Here is a 22,044-nt window from a genome sequence, read left to right on the forward strand (position 1 = left end):
CATAGAGCCATGACTACATGGAACTCTATTCCACAGTACTACATAGAGCCATGACTACACGGAACTCTATTCCACAGTACTACATAGAGCCATGACTACATAGAACTCTATTCCACAGTACTACATAGAGCCATGACTACATGGAACTCTATTCCACTGTTATGGATACAGGTATCCTGTGTGTGTGTGTGTGTGTGTGCGTGTGCGTGTGTGTATCCTGTGTTCTTTTCTCTCCTTCTCCCCTCACAGGTGAAAATCATCACTCCCCAATCAGTCACCAATCATCAATCAGAAGACACACCTCCTCCTGTTTCCTACCCAATCACAGTTCCTTTCCCTTGGTTTAAAAACCCTGTCAGTTGTTTGCTCTGGAGCTCAATCTCTCTGTAAATGATATGTCTGTAGATAGCGCAATACATAAAGAGAGAGTGAAACAGAGCGATCTTTTGTTTGAGCACCTCCATATCTGTGAGTATTGTTTTTGGTTATGGTATTTGTTTGCTGGTGGGAAAAGGGGGAACCAAGACAAGTCGCCCATGGGCATACACTACCCGTAGGTAAACTTTGTTAACACTAGTTAGAACTGGGCGGACCACCCCCTGTATTTTTGGTTAGTTAGCCGTTGTTGAAATAGGCTAGTCTAGCTTAGGGGTGTTTTTGAATGCTTATTGTTTCTTTCCTTGGGTCCAGCTCAGCCCCTTTTCCTGCTCCCCCCCCATTACCGTGTGTTTACTAATAAACCCTGAGTTTGACGGTAGATTTCAGTTGTCCTGGTTATTTCGTTCTCACTTTTACTTTGTCACTATTATAAATTGCATGAGTTATGTTACGGGTCTCGTCACCATCACCCCTAGACTGTCGGGCCAAAAGGGATTCGTAACATCCACAGTACTACATAGAGCCATGGCTACATGGAACTCTATTCCACATCAGGAACCTGATGCAGCAGGATCAGGTACCTGAGAGACACACAAACTCGTACAGACACATGCATACGCACATATTGTGATGTTGTATAGTGGTATTGAACAATTTGTGTTGTGGATATATGGTGGTGTAATAATGTTATATGATTACTGTGTTTTATTGCGACAGAGAGACACACTCGTATTGCGACAGAGAGACACACTCGTATTGCGACAGAGAGACACACTCGTATTGCGACAGAGAGACACACTCGTATTGCGACAGAGAGACACACTCGTATTGCGACAGAGAGACACACTCGTATTGCGACAGAGAGAGACACTCGTATTGACAGAGAGACACTCGTATTGCGACAGAGAGACACTCGTATTGCGATTGGGGCTAGGTCCTTTCCTAGCAGAGGCCCTTTCCTGTTTCAGAATGACAATGCTCCCGTGCGCAAAGTGAAGTCCATACAGGAATGGTTTGTTGAGATCTGTGTGGAAGAACTTGACTGGCCTGCACAGAGCCCTGACCTCAACCCCAACGAACACCTTTAGGATTAATTGAAACGTCGACTGCGAGCCAGGCCCAATCGCTCAACATCAGTACCCGACCTCACTGATGCTCGTGGCTGAATGGAAGCAAGTCCCCACAGCAATGTTCCTACATCTAGTGGAAAGCCTTCCCAGAAGAGTGAAGGCTGTTATAGCAGCAATGTTCCTACATCTAGTGGAAAGCCTTCCCAGAAGAGTGGAGGCTGTTATAGCAGCAATGTTCCTACATCTAGTGGAAAGCCTTCCCAGAAGAACTCCATATTAACGCCCATGATTTTGGAATGAGATGTTGGAGGAGCAGGTGTCCACATACCAAAAGTATCTTTATAATGGAGTTTCAAAACAACTTAATTGTTTGATTGTAAAAGAAAATCAAAACCTGTTTCGTCATCTAGCTCTTCTTGGAAAGATGAATCATCAGAAGCAGCCAGTGTCTCCTGACCCCTCCTGTCTCAGCCTCCAGTATTTATGCTGCAGTAGTTTGTGTCGGGGGCTAGGGTCAGTTTGTTATATCTGGAGTACTTCTCCTGTCCTACTCTTTCTTTCTCTCTCTCTCTCGGAGGACCTGAGCCCTAGGACCATGCCTCAGGACTACCTGACATGATGACTCCTTGCTGTCCCCAGTCCACCTGGCCGTGCTGCTGCTCCAGTTTCAACTGTTCTGCCTTATTATTATTTGAACATGCTGGTCATGTTCTGTTATAATCTCCACCCGGCAAAGCCAGAAGAGGACTGGCCACCCCACATAGCCTGGTTCCTCTCTAGGTTTCTTCCTAGGTTTTGGCCTTTCTAGGGAGTTTTTCCTAGCCACCGTGCTTCTACACCTGCATTGCTTGCTGTTTGGGGTTTTAGGCTGGGTTTCTGTACAGCACTTTGAGATATCAGCTGATGTACGAAGGGCTATATAAATACATTTGATTTGATTGTAATGTTTTCACCATCTCAGATAGCTCCCTGTAGAAACTAGTACCGCCCTCGTTTTGAAAAGCCTGCCTTTGAGGGTGGGAACAAGGAAGTAGGGTTCCCGTCAGGCTGTAGTCTTTACAAAGCCAGGGAAAATGAGTCAACCTACATATCCCGCATTGTCCTGGCAGATAGCAACATCGTTGAGACAAGTCCAATGGCTCTATTGAACAAGGACAGCCATATCTACTCTCTGCTAGCCTGAAAAAAGGCCATAACTGATGCTACAAAACATGACTTCACTCATTTTTAGATCAGACAGCAGGCTCTACCAACCAATGTATCTTCCGGCGAGAAAATTACACCCCAAATAGTGTCAAGCAGTGAAGGTTCTCTTTATTCAGCTGTGCTGAAAAACACCTGTGAGTGTGTGGCAGACAGACGAAGGTTAGAAACAGATTAGGACTAGATGGTGTGGAACCCAAGAGCGGTGCTGGAGGTTAGACCTCCGGATCTAATATACGTACTGACCCCATTCCCCACGGTCGGCTCTTCTATACTTACTGACCCCATTCCCCACGTCCCGCTCTTCTATACCTACTGACCCCATTCCCCACGTCCCGCTCTTCTATACCTACTGACCCCATTCCCCACGTCCCGCTCTTCTATACCTACTGACCCCATTCCCCACGTCCCGCTCTTCTATACCTACTGACCCCATTCCCCACGTCCCGCTCTTCTATACCTACTGACCCCATTCCCCACGTCCCGCTCTTCTATACCTACTGACCCCGTTCCCCACGTCCCGCTCTTCTATACCTACTGACCCCGTTCCCCACGTCCCGCTCTTCTATACCTACTGACCCCGTTCCCCACGTCCCGCTCTTCTATACCTACTGACCCCGTTCCCCACGTCCCGCTCTTCTATACCTACTGACCCCGTTCCCCACGTCCCGCTCTTCTATACCTACTGACCCCGTTCCCCACGTCCCGCTCTTCTATACCTACTGACCCCGTTCCCCACGTCCCGCTCTTCTATACCTACTGACCCCGTTCCCCACGTCCCGCTCTTCTATACCCACTGACCCCGTTCCCCACGTCCCGCTCTTCTATACCCACTGACCCCGTTCCCCACGTCCCGCTCTTCTATACCCACTGACCCCGTTCCCCACGTCCCGCTCTTCTATACCCACTGCCCCCGTTCCCCACGTCCCGCTCTTCTATACCCACTGCCCCCGTTCCCCACGTCCCGCTCTTCTATACCCACTGACCCCGTTCCCCACGTCCCGCTCTTCTATACCTACTGACCCCGTTCCCCACGTCCCCGCTCTTCTATACCTACTGACCCCATTCCCCACGTCCCGCTCTTCTATATTTACTGACCCCATTCCCCACGTCCCGCTCTTCTATACCTACTGACCCCATTCCCCACGTCCCGCTCTTCTATACCTACTGACCCCATTCCCCACGTCCCGCTCTTCTATACCTACTGACCCCATTCCCCACGTCCCGCTCTTCTATACCTACTGACCCCATTCCCCACGTCCCGCTCTTCTATACCAACTGACCCCATTCCCCACGTCCCGCTCTTCTATACCTACTGACCCCATTCCCCACGTCCCGCTCTTCCATACCTACTGACCCCATTCCCCACGTCCCGCTCTTCTATACCCACTGACCCCATTCCCCACGTCCCGCTCTTCTATACCTACCGACCCCATTCCCCACGTACCGCTCTTCTATACCCACTGACCCCATTCCCCACGCCCCGCTCTTCTATACCCACTGACCCCATTCCCCACGCCCCGCTCTTCTATACCCACTGACCCCATTCCCCACGTACCGCTCTTCTATACCCACTGACCCCATTCCCCACGTCCCGCTCTTCTATACCTACTGACCCCATTCCCCACGTCCCGCTCTTCTATACCTACTGACCCCATTCCCCACGTCCCGCTCTTCTATACCTACTGACCCCATTCCCCACGTCCCGCTCTTCTATACCTACTGACCCCATTCCCCACGTCCCGCTCTTCTATACCTACTGACCCCATTCCCCACGTCCCGCTCTTCTATACCTACTGACCCCATTCCCCACGTCCCGCTCTTCTATACCTACTGACCTCATTCCCCACGTCCCGCTCTTCTATACCTACTGACCCCATTCCCCACGTCCCGCTCTTCTAAACCTACTGACCCCATTCCCCACGTCCCGCTCTTCTAAACCTACTGACCCCATTCCCCACGTCCCGCTCTTCTATACTTACTGACCCCATTCCCCACGTCCCGCTCTTCTATACCTACTGACCCCATTCCCCACGTCCCGCTCTTCTATACCTACTGACCCCATTCCCCACTTCAATACGTACTGACCCCATTCCCCACGTCCCACTCTTCTATACCTACTGACCCCATTCCCCACATCCTGCTCTTCTATACCTACTGACCCCATTCCCCACATCCCGCTCTTCTATACCTACTGACCCCATTCCCCACGTCCTGCTCTTCTATACCTACTGACCCCATTCCCCACATCCTGCTCTTCTATACCTACTGACCCCATTCCCCACGGCCGGCTCTTCTATACTTACTGGCCCCATTCCCCACGTCCTGCTCTTCTATACCTACTGGCCCCATTCCCCACGTCCTGCTCTTCTATACCTACTGACCCCATTCCCCACGTCCTGCTCTTCTTTCCCTACTGACCCCATTCCCCACGTCCTGCTCTTCTATACCTACTGACCCCATTCCCCACGTCCTGCTCTTCTATACCTACTGACCCCATTCCCCACGTCCTGCTCTTCTATACCTACTGACCCCATTCCCCACGTCCTGCTCTTCCAGATTGACTTCCTTTCTTCCACACTCATCTGAAGAACTACACTACTTCATAATGACCGACAGATCCTGATGTCACCATGACATCAGAGGGCAAAATGATAGATCTTAAGATGAAAGTGGTTAGATTTCAATATCAAAGGACTGGCCATTTGAAGTTGAGAGAACCAGAGGTAATTTAGGGAAAGACTAGCATGCATGGGACATAGTTAGAACTAAGCCTAGACAGTCATATCATTAATAATCGAGCTCTGTTTGGTCTATAACAATAACCTACCTGTGTTGAAGACATGTACATCTATCTGTCTCAGCGTCTCATAGTCGTCTCCAGAGCAGTACCCTCCGAAGGAGTACACCTTGTGTCCCATGGAGACGGCAGCATGGTTCACCCTCCGCGGCCCTCCGTCCAAGTGGGTCGTCCAGCGCCACATCCCACACCACGCCCCTCCACTCAGCTAGCACCGCACCTGTCCTCCTCACCCTGGCAGCCCGTCACCCAGTGCTACACCATCACCCTGTGTTCTGCTGCCACCTCATCCACTACCTACCCAGACAGAGAGAGAAGAGAGGTGTTACAGCCATTCAGACACACACTACCTACTCAGACAGAGAGAGAAGTGTTATAGCCATTCAGACAGACACTACCTACCCAGACAGAGAGGTCAGATGTTACAGCCATTCAGACAGACACTACCTACCCAGACAGAGAGAGAAGAGAGGTGTTACAGCCATTCAGACAGACACTACCTACCCAGACAGAGAGGTTAGATGTTACAGCCATTTAGACAGACACTACCTACCCAGACAGAGAGGTTAGATGTTACAGCCATTCAGACAGACACTACCTACCCAGAGAGAGAGGTTAGATGTTACAGCATTCCTACACCATCACAGTCTTAACCAGAACGACTTAGTCAAATGCATTCAACTAAGCAAGGTCAAAACCCACATCACAGTCATTGCAAGTAAAGCACCATTGTAGGTGTGAGTATGTTGAAAAATCATTCACTCTGAGTAGAAATTAAGATGAGAAGGAGGTATGAAGACAGCCCTCTGGGGTTAATTTCTGTTCGGCTGTTGACAGCTCCTCAGGCCCCTGTATTATCCCTGCTAGGTGGTCACTGGTTGGGCCTCTGCTAGGAGGGTAATTATAGGATGTGGTCACTGGTTGGGCCTCTGCTAGAAGGGTATTATAGGAGGTGGTCACTGGTTGGGCCTCTGCTAGGAGGGTATTATAGGAGGTGGTCACTGGTTGGGCCTCTGCTAGGAGGGTATTATAGGAGGTGGTCACTGGTTGGGCCTCTGCTAGGAGGGTATTATAGGAGGTGGTCACTGGTTGGGCCTCTGCTAGGAGGTGGTCACTGGTTGGGCCTCTGCTAGGAGGTGGTCACTGGTTGGGCCTCTGCTAGGAGGTGGTCACTGGTTGGGCCTCTGCTAGGAGGGTATTATAGGAGGTGGTCACTGGTTGGGCCTCTGCTAGGAGGTGGTCACTGGTTGGGCCTCTGCTAGGAGGTGGTCACTGGTTGGGCCTCTGCTAGGAGGGTATTATAGGAGGTGGTCACTGGTTGGGCCTCTGCTAGGAGGGTATTATAGGAGGTGGTCACTGGTTGGGCCTCTGCTAGGTTTTAGATTAACTAACTTCTTAGTAATGACTCGGGACGTCGGGTTTGATACGAAAGCTTATTTTAGTAAGAATACTTGTTTACGTTACATTTAACAACAATTGTTTTGGTACAGAGCAATGCAGGTAAGATGCTGTTGGAAAGTCAGCCACAATCCATAGCACCTGCACATAATTGGCGCGTTATCACTCATTCCTCTCGCAAGGCATTCTGGGACTTGCAGTCAAAAAGCGTAATTCAACACAACCCAATATAATTACATATGCAAATAAATCTAAAGAAATATCTTTAGATACAGCTCAAAGAATAAACTTAAACATTAACTCTGTAACACATTAAAGTTACAACATCCTCCCCCCCGATGAACAATTGTGTTCATCTAGATCTCTAGGCAGTATATCAACTGAATAGGTCTCCTCAACAAAGTCCCTGAAGCAGTACGAACTGAACATGATCTAACTAAGCCATCTCGGCCTGGAAACAGTTCCTCAATCTTTCCTAGTTTCCAGGTTTGTCTGGGTAGGTTATCTTCTCCAATGAGTACAACGTCACCCGCTTTCAGTGGGGTAGGCTGTGGTGTGTCACCGCGGTGTGCTGACTTTAGATCCAGCAAGTAGTCCCTTCGCCAACTGTTCCAGAAACTGGTCACAAGTCTCTGCCTGTACTTCCATCTGCGTGTCATTTCCCCCTTGTTTAACGTTGGGTGCTGAGTGTCAGCTGGAAATGGCTTTGGAGGCAAAGAGGTTAGTCTTTTACCCACCAGGAAGTGTGCTGGGGTCAGGGGTTGTGGTTCATCCACCTCATTGTGCACGAAGGTCAGAGGCCTAGAATTTAGGATAGCTTCAACCTCTGTCAGGACTGTGCATATCTCTTCAAAATTAAGTGAAGCTCTCCCAAGAACCTTTCGCAGGCATGTTTTTACTGACCTGACGAGTCTTTCCCAGAATCCGCCCCACCAGGCTGCTCGCTCTGCAATGAACCTCCAGGTGATGCCCCTTTCTGAGAAGAACGCCAATAGTTGGGGCTCTTCAATTGCCTTCCACAGCTCTTTCAAGTCCTGATCAGCTCTCTTGAACGTTTTTGCATTGTCTGAGTAGATTACCTTGCATAATCCTCTCCTTGAGATGAATCTTTTTAGAGCTAACAAGAATGTCTCTGTTGACTGATCTGAGACCAGTTCCAAATGCACTGCTCTGGTTACAGCACAAGTGAACAGTGCAATGTATGACTTCTTCACAGAACCATTTTCTTTCACATAGAGCGGTCCTGCAAAATCCACACCTGTGACTTCGAATGGTGGGGATTCAGTTATTCTGTCTTTTGGTAAAGGCGCAGTGACCTGCTGTCCGGCCCTTGCCTTGAATCTCTTGCACACTATACATCTTGCCACTGTGCTCTTGACTAGCTGCCTAGCACTCAAGATCCAGTATCGCTCTCTGATTTGTACTAGAGTGTCTCTTGCTCCAGAATGCATCACCTTCTCATGTTGGTACTGTATCAGCATTTCTGAGTATCTGGACTTATTGGGCAGAACCCATGGGTGCTGCTCTCTGAATGTGAAGTTGGACTGTTGCAGTCTTCCTCCTACACTGAGTAGTTCGTGTTCGTCCAGGAAAGGTTTCAGTTCTCTGATTTTACAGTCATTGTTTAGGCTTTTTCCTGCCTTCAGTAGTTTGATCTCCTGTCCGAAACTCTGTTGTTGTGTTACCTTAATCCAGTACTTTTCTGCATCAAACAGTTCGTCAGCAGTCAGTTCACCTTGCATCTTTATGGTTGTACGAGCATTGGCTATGAATCTCTTTATCCAGGCGGTGACTCTGAACACTCTTTTCAGTTTGCTGTACCTTTCAAGCTCCAACACAGGTTCAGTGCTGTCTGTGCTGTTTGCTGCGAGTTGTACAGTAACCTGGCAACTGGACTTGAGTTCTATATTCACCTCTTCCGGAACCTTGTTATCATCAGTCTCTTCGGACTGATTGGGTGATGTCAGAATTCTGGGTCCATTCCACCATAGCTCGCTCTGTGTCAAGTTTCTAACAGTTTGTCCTCTTGTAGGGAGGTCAGCTGGATTAGTTTTCCCTTCAATATGTGACCATGACTCTGGATTGGTCAAGGACTGGATCTCCGTCACTCTGTTCGCAACAAACTGTTTCCATTTCTGAGCTGAGCTGCAAATCCAATGCAGCACGATCATCGAGTCTGTCCACATGTTAATCTGTTTTTCTTCCATTTTCAGTGTGGTCATCAAGTTGTTTGCTAGTCTCGCTCCAATCACAGCTCCCATGAGCTCCAGGCGTGGCAGCGTCATTTTCTTAAGTGGGGCTACCCTGGACTTGGATGCGACTAGACTTGTTGTTTCCCTGTCTTGTGACTCACCTTGCAAGTAAGCTACTGCACTGTAAGCCCTTTCACTTGCATCACAGAACACGTGTAGTTTCAGGGTGTGGTTATTCTGTGGCCGCATGTCTGTTCTGTACCACCTTGGTATGGTGAGCTGGTGTAACTGGGGTAGTTCTGAACACCACTGTTGCCATTCTCGTGTCAGATCAGGTGGTAATTCTTCATCCCAGCTGAGTCCCCTCTCCCACATTTCCTGGAACATGCACTTGATCCTGATGGTGAAGGGAGTTAAGAAACCAAGAGGGTCGAAGATACGTGCAGACGACTGCAGAACACTTCTCTTTGTGTTTTCCTTTTGCCTTAGAATGCTCAGTAGCGGCCTGAGGTCAAACACAAAGTCATCCGTTTCCGGCCTCCATACTAAACCTAAAACCTTCAGCACTAATCCTTGTGTTTCTAGCGTCAATGGGTGGTCAGTTGTCGTACTCTCCTCCCATTTTGTTTTCAATTCAGGAGAATTGGTCATCCACTTGCAGAGGTCCATGCCTGCATTCGACAGCATTCGCTTTGCAGTTGTTGTCACAAGGTAAGCTTCTTCAACATTGCGTGAACTTGCAATGAAGTCATCTACGTAGAGTGACTCTCTCAGTATCTCTACAACTTCTGGTTGTTCTGTTTCATATTGTTTCAGATGCTTCCTGATTGTAGCTGCCAGCAAAAATGGACTTGGGGAAGCTCCAAATACCACTCTTTTCATCCTCAGCACACGCAGCTCCTCTTCATTTTCTCCCCTTGGTGGGCCAGTGAGCCATAGAAATCTCACGGCGTCTCTGTCTCTCTCTGCTAGGGATATCTGCAGGAAAGCTTTCTTGATGTCTGCCATGAATGCGATCTCATGTAGTCTGAACTTTATCAGAACGCTGAGCAGATCCGGATTCAGGTTCGGTCCTGTGAGTAGACAGTCATTGAGAGATGGACAGCCATCTTCATGGGACGAGGCATCAAACACCACTCTCAGTTTTGTTGTCACCTTATCTTCTCTGAGTACTGCATGGTGAGGTAAGTAGTATTTTACGTTGTCTGCACTTGATGCGTTGTCCTTGGGCACGTCCTCTGCCATATCTTGTTGTAAGTAGTCTTCTACTACTTCATTGTATCTGCTGTACAACGTCACATCCTTCTTCAGCCTTTTCTTCAGACATTCAAACCGTTTCTTGGCGATTCTATAGTTGTCTTGGAGTTCTGGCATTTCTCGTTTCCATGGCAACTCCACATGGTATCGCCCATCTTTGAAGGTGGTTGTTTCCTCAAACCTTTGTAGAGCCTCGGTTTCCTCTGAGTTATGTGTTTTCTCGCTTAGAATACCCAGAGACTCAAGCTCCCAGAATGCATGCAATTGCTTGGAGACTAGTGTGTCTTCATCAAGTGGGATGAACATGCAAGTTGCCTCGGCGACACTTGACATGGACACGGGTCCCTGCACCGACCATCCAAAGGTGCTCTCTAAAGCAACTAGCGTCTCCGTCAGTCGCTCCACTCTGCCTGATACTATCTGCCAGTAGTAGTCTGCTCCTATCAGGACAGAGAGTTCAGGATCATTGTCATCTCCTGGAAAGTCTGCGAGCTGCAGTCCCCTTTTACTGAGCTCATGCTGAATCCGTTCACCAGGAACCTTCATCACAGCTGTGCACACTTGTGGGGTTTCAATTGCCTCTATCTCTATTCTCTGCTGTTTGTCCCAGACATTCTCCAAGATGACTTTCACTGTGTTGCGTTGGGACGTTGCTGGGGCAGAGGAGCCAAACGTGTGAAGAGTGAGTGCCTCTTGTCTGATTACTGGTAGCTTCAAGCCCTTCACAAGGTTTTCATGTATGAAGCTTCTCTGACTGCCTCCATCTAGTAAGCAACGAGCTATCTTCCTGCCCGATGGGCCTTCTACCCATGCCTTTGCCGTTTGTAGCAACACAGTGTTCTGTCCATCTGGTTTCATCTTCACTGAATGGGGAATAACTGAGGAAACAACAGCATCTACAGAAACAGTAGGGGGTTGCACCTCCCTCCTCTTACTGGTACAAACCGCAATGTGATGTCTGCTTCCACATGTTGCACATGACACATCTTTGACTTTACAGAATTTTGCTATGTGTCTCTGTCCTAAACATACAAAGCATCTTCCCATGTTCTTTAGTTTCTCTTTGCGTGTAGCAATATTGTAGTCAGTGCAGTTTTCTGATTTGTGGTCTGCACTGTCACAAAATAGACACGTTTGCTGTTCCTTCTGGCTGGTTGTATGCAGTGCTGCAGCAGAGGGCATGTTGGGTCTTTTTGTTTTCATTTCATTGGAGAAGCATGACTTGTTCCATGGTTTGCTCTCTTTCTGTTGGTTGTATGATCTTGTCATTTGTAGCGCTCTCTCCCTGCTCTGAACCTCTTTCTGTAGGAAACTGATAATCTCAGACACTTTCCATTCATCATCTACTCCCCTCTGACGACTATAGTCAAGAGCTATGTCCTCTGGAATCATCTGCAGTAAGATTGGGAATAGTAGGCTTCCATAGGTTTCTGACACTACACCCAGTGATTCCAGGCTCCTAATCTGAATTTCACATTCATCATATAGCTGCCTCAATGCATTTAGATCAGAGGATTTCTTCACAGGTGTGAGATTCAGCAGCTTTGACATATGAGCACTAATCACAAGATCTTTCCTTCCAAATCTGCTCTTGAGTAGAGTGATTGCATTATCATAGTTACTGTCTGTTAACATCAGTCCTGCTACTGCCTTTGCAGCTGGTCCAGTGAGATATGTTTTCAGATAGGTAAACTTCTCTTTTTTACACAGTGAATCATTGTTGTGAATAGCAGTATCATATTGGCTCCAAAACTCCTGCCACATACTGACATCTCCATAGAATTTCTCAATAATCAACTTCGGTAGCCTTACTGATTGTCTCTGTGATATGTTTGAGTTAGCGTCACTCACCCGGGCTGGTAGTGGATTGACGTCCTGTTTCTTCGTTATCACTCTTTGTGCACGGCTCTTCAGCATGATAATGCGTTCTTTGTAATCCTCCGTGCATGCAATCTCTGCCTCCAATCCGTCCAATGGCGTTAACTGTTCAATTCCACGATCGAGCTCAAACAAACTGTCCTCCTTAGCGGATAGCAATTCCAACAATGTACTCAAGTGATCGGTATCCGGATTTGACTGGGATATTTCCACGTCAATCTGATTCAAAATCCGCGTTGTTGCGCCTCGAATGGTACCCCGCTTTCGTCTCATTCTTTCTGCTTCATGCCGACGTTCCTCCTCAGCCATTTCAGCCACTTCTTCGTCGCAGCTCATATTCCCGGGTTTCGGCACCAAACTTTTAGATTAACTAACTTCTTAGTAATGACTCGGGACGTCGGGTTTGATACGAAAGCTTATTTTAGTAAGAATACTTGTTTACGTTACATTTAACAACAATTGTTTTGGTACAGAGCAATGCAGGTAAGATGCTGTTGGAAAGTCAGCCACAATCCATAGCACCTGCACATAATTGGCGCGTTATCACTCATTCCTCTCGCAAGGCATTCTGGGACTTGCAGTCAAAAAGCGTAATTCAACACAACCCAATATAATTACATATGCAAATAAATCTAAAGAAATATCTTTAGATACAGCTCAAAGAATAAACTTAAACATTAACTCTGTAACACATTAAAGTTACAACACTAGGAGGGTATTATAGGAGGTGGTCACTGGTTGGGCCTCTGCTAGGAGGTGGTCACTGGTTGGGCCTCTGCTAGGAGGTGGTCACTGGTTGGGCCTCTGCTAGGAGGTGGTCACTGGTTGGGCCTCTGCTAGGAGGTGGTCACTGGTTGGGCCTCTAAATCCAAATGTCCCCTTTACGATGGCCTCCTTACACCCTCTGACAACATAACACTAAAAAGAGTGGCGCATAAAAACTGATTGTCAGAGATATGTACGCAGAGGAAAATGAAGCTTTCCACCTTGTCCACTACGGTCCTGTTGATATGGATAGGGGGGTGCTCCCTCTGCTGTTTCCTGAAGTCCACGATCAGCTCCTTCGTTTTGTTGAGGGAGAGGTTATTTTCCTGACACCACACTCCGAGGGCCCTCACCTCCTCCCTGTAGGCCGTCTCGTCGTTGTTGCTAATCAGGCCTACCACTGTTGAGTCGTCTGCAAACTTGATGATTGAGTTGGAGGCGTGCTTGTCCATGCAGTCATGGGTGAACAGGGAGTACAGGAGAGGGCTCAGAACGCACCATTGTGGGGCCCCCATGTTGAGGATCAGCGAAGTGAAGGTGTTGTTTCCTACCTTCACCACCTCGGGGCGACCCGTCAGAAAGTCCAGGACCCAGTTGCACAGGGTGGAGTTCAGACCCAGGCCCTTGAGCTTAATGATGAGCTTGGAGGGTACTATGGTGTTGAATGCTGAGCTATAGTCAATGAACAGCATTCTTACATAGGTATTCCTCTTGTCCGGATGGGATAGGACAATGCGATTGCGATTACATCGTCTGTGGACCTATTTGGGCGGTAAGCAAATTGGAGTGGGTCTAGGGTGTCAGGTAGGGTGGAGGTGATATGATCCTTGACTAGTCTCTCAAAGCACTTCATGATGACTGAAGATAGTCGTTCAGCTCAGCTACCTTTGCTTTCTTGGGTACAGGGACAATGGTGGACAATTTGAAGCATGTGGGGACAGCAGACGGACAGGGAGAGATTGAATATGTCCGTAAACGCTCCAGCCAGCTGGTCTCCACATGCTCTGAGGATGCGGCTAGGGATGTCATTTGCGAGGGTTAACACGCTTAAAATGTCTTACTCACGTCGGCCACGGAGAACGAGAGCCCACAGTCCTTGGGAGTCTGGCCGCTTTGGAGGCACTGTGTTCACCTTATTCGCCCAATTTGAGGTTTTTAGCTTGCCCCGGAGTAAGATTTCAGTGTCTGCAACATGGCTGGTTTTTCCTTTGTAATCCATGATTGTCTGTAGAACGTCTGTAATCCCTACCATATACATCTCGTGTCTGAGCTGCTGAATTTCCACTCCACTGTCTCTGTACTGACATTTTGCCTGTTTGATTGCCTTTTCGGAGATAATAACTATACTGACTTGTATTCAACCATATTCCCAGTTACTTTGCCATGGTTAAATGTGGTGGTTCATGTTTTCAGTTTTGCTCGAATGCTGCCATCTATCCACGGTTTCTGTTTTGGGTAGGTTTTAATAGTCACAGTGGGAATAACATCCCTATATACTTCCTGATGAACTCAGTCACTGTGTCCGTGTATAAGTCAATGTTATTCTCAGAGGCTACCGGAACACATCCCAGTCCGTTTGATCAAAACAGTTTTGAAGCTTGGATTCCGATTAATCAACGCTGGTGTGACCAACCTTTAAGCACGGGTACTTTCTGTTTGAGCTTCTGCCTATAGGAAGGGGGGAGGACAAAAATAGAGTTGTGACCCGATTTGCCGAAGGGAGGGCGGGGGAGGGCCTAGTAGGCATCCCGGAAGGGGGAGTAGCAGTGGTTGAGTGGTTTTCCAGCGCGAGTACTACAGTCAATGTGTTGATAGAACTTCGGTAGAGTTTTCCTCAAATTTGCTTTGTTAAAATCCTCAGCTACAATAAATGCGGCCTCAGTTCCTTGAGGGCCATCGTGGGAATATAAATGGCTGTGACTACCTCTTGGGAGGTAATACAGTCGGCATTTGATTGAGGTATTCTAGGTCGGGTGAACAAAAGGACTTGAGTTTCTGTATGTCACAATCACAGTAGTTAATCATGAAACATACACTACTGCCTTTCTTCTTCCCAGAGAGTTCTTAATTCCTGTCTGCGCGATGGACTGAGAACCCAGCTGGCTGTATGGATGGGGACAGTATATCCCGAGAGAGCCATGTTCCCGTGAAACAGAGTATGTTACAATCCCTTATGTTTCTCTGGAAGGTGATCCTCATCCTGAGCTTGTCTACTTTATTGTCCAGAGACTGAACATTAGCGAGTAATAGAAATCCACCTCGAATACCGCTTCTCCGCCGGCGGCGTCTTGGAGCAGCCTCTGGGATAAGTTCAATTGCCCTGGAGGGTACGAACAAAGGATCCAATTCGGGAAAGTCGTATTCATGGTCGTAATGCTGAAGAGTTACCACCACGCTGATATCCAAAAGTTATTTCCGGCTGTATGTAACACAAAAAAACATTCTTGGCTAATCATGTAAGAAATAACACAAATATTTTTTAAATACTGCCATGTCTGTCTGCGCCATCATCGAAACCCAGCATATAGCATGTTCTATGGGATGGTCATCGAAACCCAGCATATAGCACGTTCTATGGGATGGTCATCGAAACCCAGCATTTAGCACGTTCTATGGGATGGTCATCGAAACCCAGCATATAGCACGTTCTATGGGATGGTCATCGAAACCCAGCATATAGCATGTTCTATGGGATGGTCATAAACTGAATTTATGTCTGAGATATGAACATGACTGGGGATTCAAACATCTGCATCTACTCATCATCAGCTTCTACCTGGTCTACCTCACATTTTTGTTCGACATGTGGTGTCATTGGGAAAAGCCTGTATCAACCCTTGATACAGTTTGCAAATCAACTTTTGAGGTTTGTCAGAATAGCATCTAGCTTGTCCAGTGTTTAATGCACAGAGAATAAAGTGTTCTATTTGTAAAAATTCACCTCACCTCTGTCACAGACTGGTCTTCCCTGGCTGCCTGATCCTGCTGAAACCCCTGTCACTCTCTGATCCTCCTAAAATGAAGCATGGCAAAGAATGACCTTGGTGTATATTTCTACAATATATTATCCAAGAACAGAATCAATGGTTGAATAATTGAAATGACCATCATTGCCAGATCCCAGACTGTAGCTACTGTAGGTCTACCCGGGTCATTCTCGTGAAACCATTCAAATACCAAGTAATGATTTTAAATGTAAAACATGGAAGTTAGTAATATAACAAAATATCATAATAAAAATAGTGTTCTCTACCTTGCACAAAGAGTAATTTCAATGAAAATATTCTGGAAAAAATTAATGGATGTTCTACTAGATGTTTTCAAATGACAGAAATTAATAACTGAATATTTATGTATAATAATAATGAAAAGATAGTGGAAAATCGAAGTATCCCTGACTGACGTTCTCACCTCCACAACATTTGAAGGACTGTTCACACACTCACAGAATTTTAAATAAAGTTTGATTTTGAATGAAGCAACACATCTGCCACTACCTTCAAGATGGCTACCAGGTAAGCAGATATCTTTATATTTCTCCAGTTAAAAAGTTAAACATTCTCTTGTCAGACTGCGTACACGACACTATTGATTATCATTACAGATAGTTTTCCACAATTAGAAAAAAAGTTAGAACATTTTAAATCAATTAAAATATACTTAAATAATGCCTAATTATGTACATTGTATAAAAATGTGCTTAGTCATCATGTCTTCTCTATTGTTAGCAAAACATGCTAAGTTTCCTCATCCTCAGCAACACCATTCTCATTTACCGCTACAATTTAAGGCCAGTTGCGGTAGAGAGAACTTCTGTTTCAGTAATGAGAAATGTATCATACAGACTATTTTTAAATAAATATAACTGCAAGAAGGTCCCTTAGAAATCTGGATTCCCAATGAAATCGCATTGAAAAGAGTGACCTCAAAAAAACAACAACAATGGTTTCTCCTCGGGGTTTCGCCTGCTAAATAGGTTCTGTTATACTCACAGACATGATTCAAACAGTTTTAGAGTGTTTTCTATCCAAATGTACTAATAATATGCATATCTTATCTTCTGAGGATGAGTAGCAGGCAGTTGAATTTGGGCATGCATTTCATCCGGACGTGAAAATACTGGCCCCTGTCACCAAGAAGTCACCGTGCCAGCTTCATCAGTCACCGTGCCAGCTTCATCAGTCACCGTGCCAGCTACATCAGTCACCGTGCCAGCTACATCAGTCAACTGCTCTGTTGTATTTTAAAACTCTGAACTACGATCAACTCTCCCGTCCTGATCCAGCCAGCCTTCCAGAACTTTTGCCTTCACACAGCCTGTCATCCCGCTCTGTGGTGTGGCGTGGTCCTAAATCTAGCCTTCTGAAAACTGCACAGCCTACCTGACCGTTCAGAGACGTGGCCACAGCCTACCAGACCGCTCAGAGACGTGGCCACAGCCTACCAGACCGCTCAGAGGCGTGGCCACAGCCTACCAGACCGCTCAGGGGCGTGGCCACAGCTTACCAGACCGCTCAGGGGCATGGCCACAGCCTACCAGACCGCTCAGGGGCGTGGCCACAGCCTACCAGACCGCTCAGGGGCGTGGCCACAGCCTACCAGACCGCTCAGAGACGTGGCCACAGCCTACCAGACCGCTCAGAGACGTGGCCACAGCCTACCAGACCACTCAGAGACGTGGCCACTGCCTACCAGACCACTCAGACGTGGCCACAGCCTACCAGACCGCTCAGAGACGTGGCCACAGCCTACCAGACCACTCAGAGACGTGGCCACAGCCTACCAGACCACTCAGAGACGTGGCCACAGCCTACCAGACCACTCAGAGACGTGGCCACAGCCTACCAGACCACTCAGAGACGTGGCCACAGCCTACCAGACCACTCAGAGGCGTCCTGGTAGTCCTTAAGCACACCGTTGACGCTTTGTGAAAGTTTCACCCCCTGGTAATGATGTTGGGTACAATGGGACTTTTCGTAAAAGGACTTCATAAAATGAAAACATAGCAATGTATCAACTTACGTGACATCCAAGAGGGCCAACCAACTGTCTGATAGTGAACGCAGTGATGACATCCAAGAGGGCCAACCAACTGTCTGATAGTGAACGCAGTGATGACATCAAAGAGGACCAACCAACTGTCTGGTAGAGAACATGGTGATGATATCCAAGAGGGCCAACCAACTGTCTGATAGAGAACGCAGTGATGACATCAAAGAGGGCCAACCAACTGTCTGGTAGAAAACGTGGTGATGACATCCAAGAGGGCCAACCAACTGTCTGATAGAAAACGTGGTGATGACATCCAAGAGGGCCAACCAACTGTCTGGTAGAAAACGTGGTGATGACATCCAAGAGGGCCAACCAACTGTCTGGTAGAAAACGTGGTGATGACATCCAAGAGGGCCAACCAACTGTCTGGTAGAAAACGTGGTGATGAGCACTATTGGCAGGACCTTATAGAAGCAGCCTATTTTTCTTCTCAGCTTCTTGACTAATCAAATCAAATTTTATTTGTCGCATGTGCCAAATACAACAGGTATTAGTGAAATGCTTATTTACGAGTCCTTATGCATTTCACTCTAAGGTGTACACCTGTTGTATTAAGTGCATGTGACAAATAAAATTTGATCTGATTAGTCAAGAACCTGAGAAGAAAAATGGCAGCTTCTATAAGGTCCTGCCTCTCGCTAAATAGTAGAAAGCAGATTATTCAGTTGACAGTCCTATCGGTCGTAGACTATGGCGACATCTGTATGAACGCAGCTGACACTTCATTAAAGTTGTTGGATGCAGTTTAAGTGAACAATATGATTTAGAAAAGGCAGCTTTTCATCCATCCAGATGCGGAGGTATTTGTAAGCACGGACACGATCAATGTGGACACAATCAACAGTACAAATGATTAAATGATCAGACTTATTTTTATGCGCTCTAGAGAACATCATATACTTAGTTACCTGCAATCAATACTCATTTCAGGTCAATAAAGTTTTGATGTAATACAATGAAGGCAGACTGTAGTTCAGATAGAGCCTGGTCAAGAAGTATGTGTGAGAGTGTGTTTCCTTATGGCAAGAAGTCAAGACGTGTGTGTGTTTCTGGGTGAGAGCCAGGGCAACCTCTGGGTGAGAGAGCCAGGGCAACCTCTGGGTGAGAGAGCCAGGGCAACCTCTGGGTGAGAGAGCCAGGGCAACCTCTGGGTCCCCACAATCCATCTCAAAGCTAGTCAGTTAACAGCACACTGATACATCAGAAAGTAGACAGAAGCAACAACACAACTGACTGGCAGAGGGGAGGGAAGGGAGACCAATTTAACTGCCACTTTCCTACTCTGTAGATATGGGACTATCATGCAAAACTAAGTCCATTTGTCATAAGAAGTAAAAGGTAAACTCTGAGTTTGAAAAGGCTTCAGCCTAGGTCTGGCCTGGAAAGGTATTCACTCCAGACAATATGACCTCTCTCTTTGAAAACCATCTGGGGGGAAATGCTGCCAGTGGAATGTTTGCAGTCTACTCAGTTTCAACATCATGGTTAATGACCTTAAGTCAAATCAAATAGTATTTGCCACATGCGCCGAATAGAACAGGTGTTGTTGACCTTATCATCATGAAATGCTGAATACAACAGCTGTTGACCTTATCATCATGAAATGCTGAATACAACAGCTGTTGACCTTATCATGAAATGCTGAATACAACAGCTGTTGACCTTATCATCATGAAATGCTGAATACAACAGCTGTTGACCTTATCATCATGAAATGCTGAATACAACAGGTGTTGACCTTACCATGAAATGCTTACTTACAAGCCCTTAACCAACAATGCAGTTCAAGGAATAGAGTTAAGAAAATATTTGCTAAATAAAGTAGGAAATAAAATAAAAAGTAATACAATGAAATAACGAGGCTATAAACAGGGGGTACCGTTCAATGTGACATGCTGGTAGAAATTAGGTAAAACAGATTTAAGTTTCCCTGCAATAAAGTCCCCGGCCACTAGGAGCACCGCTTCTGGATGAGCATTTTCTTGTTTGGTTATGACCTTACACAGCTCATTGAGTGGAGTCTTAGCGCCAGCATCAGTTTGTGGTGGTAAATAGACAGCTACGAATAATATAGATGAGAACTCCTCTTGGTAGATAGTGTGGTCTACTGGCGGGCAATACCTTGAGACTTCTTTAATATTAGACATTGCGCACCAGCTGTTATTGACAAATACACATACACCCCTCCCAGCCAGCTCTATATTATCCATGTCGTCGTTCAGCCACGACTCGGTGACACATAAGATATTAGTTGAATATCCCTTTGGTAGGATAGACTTAATCCTAGATCAAGTTTATTTTCCCAATGATTGCATGTTGCCAATAGTACTGATGGTAGTGGTGGTTTACCCACTCGCCTACGAATTCTCACATGGCACCCCAACCTCCGCCCCCGTTTTCTCAGTCTTTTCTTCCCGTGAATGACTGGGATTTGGGGCTGATCTCAAGAAAGCAGTATTTCCTTAACGTTGGACTCATAAAATTAAAAAAAATCTTTGTCCAGTTTGAGGTGAGTAATCGCTGTTCTTATGTCAAGAAGCTCTGGACATCATCTGCTAGTTTTTTTGTTTGTTTGTTTTTTCACCTTTATTTAACCAGGTAAGCTAGTTGAGAACAAGAGTGCAATACTCCCTGATGTCTCTCAATGTCAGACATACTAGTTGGGTAATAATAAGCGATGATCACTGAAATTGACTGGCATAGACAATGCAGATCCAGTTAGCCAATCTGTCTAGAACTAGCTAGGTATACATAACTACCAAGTACACTGCCCAAACAAAGTCCCCTGTCCTAAAAACATACCCCACCCCTGTCCTCAAAACATAACCCCATGTCCCTCTCCTCTGCATAACATTGCTGGCTAGTTGTGACTAACTACCAGGTACACTGCCAAAAACCCCACCCCCAGTCCTAAAAACATATCCCTTGGAATAAGTCCCAAATGTCACTCTCCACTATATAGTGCACTACTATAGTGCACTCAAAACCAGAGCTCTATGGACTATTTGGGAATAGGGAGCCATTTAGGACTCAGACAGGTCCACTCTCAACCAGTGTGTCTGCTGTTCCAGTGACCTCTAACAGCTCTTATAAATAAACCCTCAGAGGACTAATAATGCACACCCTTATATTTCCAGATGACCTCAAGGATAAAGGCCCCTACTACAAGACACATGCCAAAACACTACTAGTTACTGATTTCATTATCTAAATGGTTCCTTACCTAGCAAGACAGACAAAAATATGATTGAGCTAGCTAAGATCTGAGTTTCTCTAGCTATCTAAACGTTTGTGCAAGTGTCAAAGTCGTTAGCTAACTTGGATAGTTAACAATGATCTGTTGCCGTCTGACAAATATAACATATTAAGCTACCAACCTCTGGCTAGAGTAGCAAACCAAACAGTTAGGTTTGACTGATTAAATAATGTCCACACAGTTTCAGGAATAATGTCAACTTTGCGAGTGCAAGCTAACCTAGCTACCTCTCACCAGCCAACTAACTAACGTTAGCAATTCACCTCGTATCAACAGCAGCCAGCTAACGATAGCTAGCTTAGTAAAGTAGCTACGCTAGCTACCCAGCCAGCTAGTTTAGCCAACCAGCTAACTTATCTAACTTTAGTTGGGATATAACGTTAGTAGACAACACTGAACATGACCAAAACATAGGATGTTAGCTATGACGATATCTAACGTTGGCCATTTGTAAATTAACGTTATCTACCTAGCTAGCAAGCCAGCTATCCAAAATATGCTATGCAAGCTAGATAGCTATCAAACTTGACAGCTAACGACCCACATCTATTACACAATTGCAATTACCAATGAACAAAAAGGTTCACTCTGCGTTAACACGAACATGTATTTGCGACCGTTATTCGTAACCAACATTACCTTGGAAACCAGACGGTCCCTTCTCCGGCCTCCTGACGCAATGTTTACGGTGTCAGACTTCTTCTCCGACTTCGACAAAATGGCGGTCCGCAAACAGACGTTAAAGCGTCATTCCGCCACCTACTGTGCTGAAGTGTGTGGTCAATCACAGTTCAA

General features: G+C 46.4%; 1 protein-coding gene across 7 annotated transcripts in view; it reads right to left on the reverse strand.

Moving 5' to 3' along the window:
• The window catches only part of LOC110491227 (kelch domain-containing protein 3), a 95,158-nt gene extending 73,136 nt beyond the window's left edge, over positions 1 to 22,022 (reverse strand). For 3 of the 7 annotated variants that reach the window (XR_005036401.1, XM_036945887.1, XM_036945892.1), the window contains exons 1-3: positions 21,889 to 22,022; positions 15,888 to 15,954; positions 5,482 to 5,748 (exon numbers count right to left, since the gene is read on the reverse strand). Coding sequence is in view for 5 of the 7 variants with exons in the window: in XM_036945887.1 (XP_036801782.1) it covers positions 5,482 to 5,635 (154 nt within the window). In the remaining 2 variants the exon portion in view is untranslated. Of the gene's footprint in view, positions 1 to 5,481; positions 5,749 to 5,853; positions 5,899 to 15,887; positions 15,955 to 21,816; positions 21,853 to 21,888 lie in introns of those variants that run through there. The other 4 variants (XM_036945890.1, XM_036945888.1, XM_036945889.1 and 1 more) reach the window with 4 other exon arrangements.
• Positions 22,023 to 22,044: the final 22 nt, after the last annotated feature.

The sequence above is a fragment of the Oncorhynchus mykiss genome, chromosome 16 (assembly GCF_013265735.2).
Source record: "Oncorhynchus mykiss isolate Arlee chromosome 16, USDA_OmykA_1.1, whole genome shotgun sequence".
NCBI classification, from domain to species: domain Eukaryota; kingdom Metazoa; phylum Chordata; class Actinopteri; order Salmoniformes; family Salmonidae; genus Oncorhynchus; species Oncorhynchus mykiss.